The sequence below is a fragment of the Phascolarctos cinereus genome, unplaced genomic scaffold (genome assembly GCF_003287225.1).
Source record: "Phascolarctos cinereus isolate Bilbo 61053 unplaced genomic scaffold, phaCin_HiC Scaffold_2;HRSCAF=192, whole genome shotgun sequence".
Taxonomy (NCBI): domain Eukaryota; kingdom Metazoa; phylum Chordata; class Mammalia; order Diprotodontia; family Phascolarctidae; genus Phascolarctos; species Phascolarctos cinereus.
In genome coordinates, this window is record NW_027555625.1 from 277,115,768 (window position 1) to 277,123,655 (window position 7,888).

At 54.9% G+C, this 7,888-nt stretch overlaps 1 protein-coding gene across 1 annotated transcript; it reads left to right on the forward strand.

Annotated features, from left to right (window-relative positions):
• The first annotated feature begins 2,690 nt into the window (after positions 1-2,690).
• On the forward strand, positions 2,691-6,357 carry IRX3 (iroquois homeobox 3). Its single transcript, XM_020985193.2, is given in 7 exon segments — positions 2,691-3,662; positions 3,892-4,341; positions 4,343-4,747; positions 4,749-4,960; positions 4,962-5,017; positions 5,238-5,304; positions 5,935-6,357. Coding segments are annotated over 7 exon segments (1,563 nt in total). The 5' UTR covers positions 2,691-3,344; the 3' UTR covers positions 5,990-6,357.
• The last annotated feature ends 1,531 nt before the right edge of the window (positions 6,358-7,888 follow it).

Consider the following 7,888-nt stretch of genomic DNA (forward strand, 5'->3'; position numbering starts at 1 on the left):
GCACATAATGACTCTACCTCGAGAACGTATGCCAGTAGCTGTCCGAGGGGAGGGAAAGGAAAGGGGTGGGGGTGGGGAGATCTTGTCAGGCCTCAGGGAGAAGTTACTTCCTGGGTCTTCCCATAGCTCTCCATTCCAGTTTGCAAGAAGCCTACTCCCACTGAGGTGTGGATTGGAGTCTGATCAATCACGGCTGGGGGTAAGGGAGGAGGACGGTAGTGAGGAGGAAGGGAGGTGAGAGAGAAGGATAGTTCTTAGTTCTCAGAGCTCCGGGCAGGCGTCGAGTAGCGGGTTGGGAAGAATGTGTTGGGGGAAGGAGTGGATGCTTCAGGATCTAGTCTTTCTACCCTCCCTGCCCCCACCCCGTCCCCCACCTTCCTCTCTCTCATTTGCTGCGCGGACAGATCAATGAAGGATCGATGCAGGAGAATCTATCAGAGTTGTATTCTTTTTTTCCCCTCCTATCAATATGGAATTGAATGTCAAGGTGCGTAATTCAGGCTTCTAGTGCACGGTTCAAACTCTTAGTCCCCGAATCTCACCCTGAGGTGACCAAGGGAGCGAGGCTCTTGTTTTTGTTGAAATACGGTAATTTAACACAATTGAGGCTCCTGTTTTGATGTGGCAGAGTTATTGAGGGAAGTATTTGATCTCGAGAAGGTGATATTGGGGACAGGTTTCACAGTGCTCCGTCTTCTTCGTCCAGTGCTTCTTTCTCTTCCAGGCCGTGCTTCCTGTCCTACTGTTGGAAGTTTAGCCGGAAACGAAATCGGGCGCCGGGGTGCTGTAAGCAGAGTGTGCTCGATCATCAAGGAGACAACTCTACATTCGAGGTGGCTCAGGGGCCGGAAATAGCCTGACCCGAGAACCAAAACCCGAGGGTCCAGACCCTCCTCACTCCTCCGCCTCTACCTAACCCTCTTTTTTCTTCCTGGTCATTGCTTTTTGTTCTGAAGATTCCCCAGAATTGCTGTTTTTCTTAACAATCAGACACCATTGAAAATGTACAGGGACCAGAACAGCCATGGGTTGAGAGACAGAGAGAGACAGTCAGCGGGACAAACAGAAAGTGTCACACTCTCTGTATATTGGGTACCACCCTCTCTGCCCTTTGCGAAATTCCTTATTCTGGAGCAGAGGTCTTTGTCACTAGGGTCTGGGGCCGCGGGCAAACGGGAACCAGGATCGGTCAAACAGACGGACACCACGAAGGAACCAGAGCTCTGGTGGAATTAGAAATCAATAACCCAATTAGGAAAGTGGCGGCCAAGTTTCCGCCTCCTCATTTACCAAAGGGGATAGGGAGTGAAGGTGAGGGAATAAAAATTAGATGCTCACTCGCCCTGCCCGGAATTAAAAAGTATCAAGTCCCAGAATTGCTAGCGGCGCTATAGAGAGGAGTTTAATGAGATTAGCTACATTCCTTCGGATTTCCCTAGCCCGATTCGGGGAATTTTAATCCCGGGAATTGGTTGTACTCTAATCTGCGGGAATCAAGAACCAGGGGGAGGGGGCACAGAGATTTCAGATTTCATTTCTGAAGAAATACGACAATTCCAAGAAATACAATCGAAATCTCGGCCTTTCTGAATGCGAGATAGTACGAGATGGGTTAGTGCGGGTCATGGAGAAACAGGAGAGAAAAATGCTAAGGGAGGGAACCGCGGGAGCGCTGGGATCGAAAGGGAGAGAACAAACCAAATGGAAAATACTAACTTTAGAACTTCCACAGATGTTATTCTAAAACTCTTCGTCCGCCCACAAAGGGGTCCGGCATTCACACCCCACTCCTTTGCCCCAGCCTCTAGGACCAGGTATTCAGAAGGGTTTCCCAGGACACCACAGCCTGAAGGCCTCTCTCCTCCCAAGCGCCAATCGCCTCCAACCCCAAGAGCCTAGGCCCCGCGGTCCTGGGGGGTGGGGGTGGGGGGCGAGAACCAGCGTTAATTTTCTAATTAGAGATTCGCACTCGGTTACAAAGGCGTTAATGAGGGTAATTTAGGGGCAGCTCTCCAGCGGGTTTGCCCCGCCCCGGCGGGGGAGGTGGAGGCGGGATAGTGCTCCCGCCCCAAATCAGCAGTTTAATTTGGCTCGGCCTCTCCTTTTGAAGTGACTAGGCGAATTGCGGCTCTTTGAAGCCCAGATTAGGACGAAATTACTACCCTCCTTCTTATCCCCTTTCGAATTCATGCCTGGCCCGAAATACTGCACTGGGATGGGGGTGGAGGTGAAGGTGCTGAGAGGAGGCCTTGACTGGAAAAGGGACAGGGAGAAATAACCCTCCGTGACACCAGTTTCATCCTCACAGAGCCCAAACAACCACTCTACTAAAAATCCACCAGAATGGGATATCTCCCCATTTATACAGTAACCCTTGCTCTAACCCTGGGGTAGGTGAGAATGCGGGAGGAAAGGGGAGTTCATTGAACACTTATTTATTAAACTCCCCAGCATAAACGTTCCCTTGCCCTGGTCCCCACCCCCTCCCAATCACATCTCTCAGCTCTTCAGAGAAGGGGCGGGAGAAGGACTCTTGCCCCCCACGGTACATCCGCGCGGGGCAGGGCTCACCCTACTGTAACGCGCACCCGGGATTGGAGATCTCCGAAAGGAGACAGGAGAGAAAGTCGAATAAGCGAGCGAGACGTCAGGCCAGAGATTTGGGGAAGGGAGAGGGAGGGGGAAGAGTGAGGGACACACACATACACACCGCATATACACAACACCCTTAGTGACCACAAACCCCGAGCAGAGGTGGGGAGTATCAGCCAAAGAGCAGTAGCAAAGCGAGCGAGCGAGCGAGAGAGAGAGAGAGAGAGAGAGAGAGAGAGAGAGAGAGAGAGAGAGAGAGAGAGAGAGAGAGAGAGAGAATACACAGAAAAAAGAAAAAGAGGGTGCAGAGGAAGTAAGGAAGAGGAGGGGGAAGAAGAAGAGAGGGGAGAGAAGAGCCTGGGAAAAGAGAAATCGGAGATATTGAGAAAGGAGAGGAGACAGAGTAGAGAATTGAGGGGGGAAAGGAGAGCTGGAGAGGAGGGGCTTGCGGCAAAGTAGAAATGTCAATCAGCGCCGGGAGCCCCGGTAATCTCCGCCAATCTGTTAGGACCTGACCTGGCTCTGAGCCGCTGCTGCCGCCGCCACCGCCGCGGAGCAGATCAATAGGGGAGCGCGGAGCAGAGCGCAGCGCAGGGCAGCGCAGGGCGGGAGTCAGTTCCCGTGCCCGAAGCCCCCAGACCCCGATGCCTGCGGGAGCCCGCGGGCCGCGCTGAGCAGGGCGGCCCCGGGGGCCGGCCCCCCGCTCTGTCCGCCCTTCCCCCTCCACCCCCACCCCAGGCCCCGGCTGCACCATGTCCTTCCCTCAGCTTGGATACCAGTACATCCGCCCGCTCTACCCGCCAGAGCGTCCTGGGGCCGGAGGCGGCGGCGGCGGCGCTGGTAGCGGTGGCGGCACTGGCGGGGCGAGCGGAGGAGCCAGTGGAGGGGCCCGGAGCGGCCCGGGCGGCGGGGCCACAGAGCTGGCAGCCTCTGGGACTCTGTCCAATGTGCTCTCCTCTATGTACGGAGTCGGGGCGCCCTACGCAGCCGCCGCTGCAGCTGCAGCTGCAGCCCAGGGCTATGGCGCTTTTCTGCCCTACACAGCTGAACTGCCCATCTTTCCGCAGCTGGTAAGCGCAGCCAGGGGAGCCGACGGGACCCAGAGATTGGGGTCGGGAATGAGAGGGGTGGATTTAGCAGATTGCTGGGTACTATGGGTACGAGGGCTGAGGATCCAGAAGTGCATGGGTACACCAGGGCACGTGGGAATGGGAAAGGGTATACAGACCGGGAGCGCAGAAGAGAAGGTGTCTCACCCCTTCACCCTCCGCGCGTGTCCCCTCCCTCGTGTTTGCACAGGGTGCGCAGTATGAGTTAAAGGAGAGTCCTGGAGTGCAGCATCCTGCCGCAGCTGCCGCCTTCCCGCATCCCCACGCAGCCTTCTACCCCTACGGCCAGTACCAATTCGGCGATCCGTCCCGTCCCAAAAACGCTACTCGGGAGAGCACTAGTACACTAAAGGCCTGGCTCAATGAGCACCGCAAGAACCCGTACCCCACTAAAGGCGAGAAGATCATGTTGGCAATCATTACCAAGATGACTCTCACCCAGGTCTCCACTTGGTTCGCCAATGCTCGGAGGCGTCTCAAGAAGGAGAACAAAATGACCTGGGCACCCCGAAGTCGCACGGACGAGGAGGGCAACGCATACGGCAGTGAAAGAGAAGAAGACGAGGAAGAGGACGAAGAAGATAGCAAACGAGACCTGGAACTGGAAGAGGAAGACTTAGGTGGGGAGGAGGAGGACGCGGGGGGGCGAGGGCCTGGGCGAGGAGGAGGAGGACGAGGAGATAGACCTGGAGAATTTAGACGGAGCAGTCTCGGGATCCGAGTTGTCGCTAGTCACCGCAGCCCGGCGAGATGCAGACCTCAGCCTGGGGACAATTTCGGACGCTAAGACTAGCGACTCGGAGGACGGCTCTGAGGGCTTCGAGGAGAGATCGCCTCCGGTCCTACCCTTAGCCCAAGCTCCACCGCCTGCGGGTCCAGTACCCCAGTCTACTCCCTCTCCTCCAACTGGCTTGGATCCTTGCGTTCCGGCCCCAGCTCCGCCTTCCACACTGCAGAAACCCAAAATCTGGTCTCTGGCGGAGACTGCCACTAGTCCGGACAACCCGCGCCGCTCTCCGTCTGGCGCTGGGGGCTCTCCCCCCGGGAGCAGCAGCCGCACCACCACCAGCCCTGCAGTTAGCCCCCGCTGCCGCCGCAGCCGCCGCGGCCGCGGCTCACAGACTAGTCACCGGGCCTCTGGGCAAGTTTCCCCCGTGGACCAACAGGCCATTCCCAGGCCCACCTCCCGCCCCCCGCCCGCACCCTCTCTCCCTGCTCGGTTCGGGTCCCCCGCATCTGCTGGGGCTACCAGGGCCCTCCAGGTCCCTCTGCTGCCGCCGCCTTCGCCCGGCCTGCGGAGCCCGAAGGTGGAACAGGTGACTATTGAGCGCCGGAGAAGAGTGGCAGGGGGTAGGCTAAGGGAGGAAACTGTGGGGTCTTGTAGGGAAACCGCCCTGGAATGAGAGTCTTGAACCCTGGAGCAGATCCCTGGGCTGGGCGGGGGAGTCAGACCCAGGCCCCGATTAGCACCGTAGCCTGGGCTCCTCACCTCCCTAGCACACACCTCTAAAAGGCCGTTTTTTCCTTCCCTCCTAGATCGCTCTAGTGCCTTGGAAGTAGAGAAAAAGTTACTAAAGACAGCTTTCCAGCCCGTACCTAGGCGGTAAGAAACCCTGCTGGGAGAAGGGGGAGGGCAGTAGGAGTACTGTGACACATACACCCAAGGGAAAGAGAAAAGGGACCACGGGAAGCTTTTTTTGGAGGAGGAGCATGCCGCTTCGAGCCACTTCCATCGGGAAACGTGCGTTTGGCTTCCAAAGAATCAGATCTAACCCTTTTCCTCTCCCTCAGCCCTGGGTCTCTCTTATACCCGCCTAAAAGTCACTAGATTTTTGAGACCTGGTTTAAGCAGCCTGGGGAGCCAAAACCGCTGCGGGCACCGGGCCGGGACTTCTTTCTTGCCCAGTTCGGGAGAGCTGGTTCCCGAACTGAGCAACGCCTCCCTTTTCTTCCGGTTCCCAGACTGGAGGACCATGAGGGAGGATGAAAGGCCACTGGGCCTAGGGCTTGGTCACTGGAACCCGGGTTTGGCCTTAGTCCATGACCTAAGGAACATTTTTTTTTCCCATTATGGTTCCGGGTCGATGTATGTGGGACGTGTACATATATAAATAAATTACAACAGAGAGCATTTTAAATTTGAGTCCTTCCCCTCCCTTGAGAGCGGGCCGGGGCTCCCCATTCCAGGCCCACTTAATCATGCCTCCTTGTGCTGTCTCTCTCTTTCTTCCAGGCCCCAGAACCATCTGGACGCAGCCCTGGTTTTATCGGCGCTCTCATCATCTTAGTTCCCCCTCCCGTTTTTTAAATTTTGTTGTAATGATTGTAAAAAAAAAATCGCTCTGTATAGTTATGACTTGTAAGCATGTCCGTGTATGAAAAACTAAACACAAAACTAAACAAAAAAAAAAGAGGAAAAAACCATCCCACCCCCTCCTCTTTGCCCCCCCAACCCAGACCGCTTCTGTGCTCTCCTTGAGATTAGCTAAATTTGTAAGGTTATTGGGGGAGGGGGGACGGGGAGTCCAGTGAGAATTAGGTGTCGAATTTTTTTTTGTATATACAGTAAAAAAAATGTACATATGTGTGAACCAAATTGTACAACAAAGTTATCTATTTTTGGCTAAATAAATGAGCTGGTGCCACTTTGACTATATCCGTGCCTGTCCGGTCCTAGGACGAATTTATTTTTCTGGGTGTTTTCGAGTCCTGAAACCGTGTGAGAGAAAAGAGAGATGAGATTTAAACCAACAAACTCAGATTCGGGAAAAGGAAGAGATGGGTCAAAGGATGAGAAAAGAACAACTGAAAAAAGACAAGAAAGATACAGAGAAACAGAAATGCAAGAAAACTATGGAGATAGAGACAGGGGACCCTAGAACAAGGAACCTAGGAGATCTAAAAAACTTGGGTGAGAGGCTCGTTCAAAACGTAGTTGTGTTTCTAGGGCACCCGTCTGAGTAGGGTCTCAAGGTGACAATGATGGAGGGAGGAAGAATGAAAGGGAAGGGGGGGGGTGTGTGCAGTGTCTCTATGAAAGTGAAGGAAAGAGGGGTGGGGGTATTTCTTTACAAACCTCTGAAGCTAAGGTTCCCGGAGCTAAATCCCAGAAACCACTGGAAGGTGGCGACTTCAGAGGGACTTGAGGGGTGATTGAACCGGGAAACAGTGTCTAGAGCTGGGATGGGGGGGGGCTGGGGGAGGAAGCTGGGGAATTTTGGGGCAGGAGCTCCCCCTACAGGAGAAAAATGCCCTCTTGCCGTGTCTTCTTGCCCTTCTCATGCCGGCCTGAGAGCCTCGCCCCGTCTTGCTTTGACTTCCTCCTCTTAGTCTTCCCCTTCTTTCACTTGAGAGCAGAAGCCGAGATGGTCCAACTACCCCTGCCTGTGGGGGCGGGCATCAGGAGGGGGCAACTGTGTTCTTTTGGCACCATAATTTTCGGTACAGAAAACTTTGGGCAGCCAGAAATTCGGTTTATACTGACCTGAGGAATTCACCCCCAAACCGGGGTGTGTGCGAATTATCCGGGTCACTGGGGCTGTTTTGGAAGTTGTTTCCAAACCCGAGAGGCCGAACCGCCTCATTTTCACGACTCTGTAGCCCGGCGCAGAGGGCACTAGACTGGAGACGCTCCGGGCAGAGCCTTGACCCAGCGAGCGAGCGACGCGGGTGTGCTTAAGGGGTGCGGGTAAGGGAGAGACGTGCAACAGGGACGGAAAAAGCTGGGTTCCGTGGCCATACCTAACAAGGTGCTAAACTGTGGGAGAAGGAGGAACCCTTCGTGGGGAGGAGAGGCGAAGCTGGGGCGAAGGGCAGGGAAACCACTTGGGAGAGTGCAGGGAGCGAGTCTGTCTCTTTAGTCCCGGGCTCTGCGCCATCCGATCATTTTCTTCTGCTAGTGTTGAATAAAGCAAACCTCTCATCTGTTGGGCAGCCAGATGTCTGGGACTCGACGAGGGGAATGGGTACTGCGGGGTGGGTAGCGAACTGTTCTCATTTGGGAAAAGAACGAGCCTGGGCTTTTTCTTATTTTCTTTTTCAGAGAGCCATATCACCACGCCAGACGGAAAATAAATCGGGCCTAGCCGCCTGTTTCTGCCTGGACCCCTCTCGCTGTCTTTTTCCTTTTGTCTACTGTGTGTGTTTTGGGGTTTTCTCTAAGATGCTTCGTGTTTCTTTATAGACCC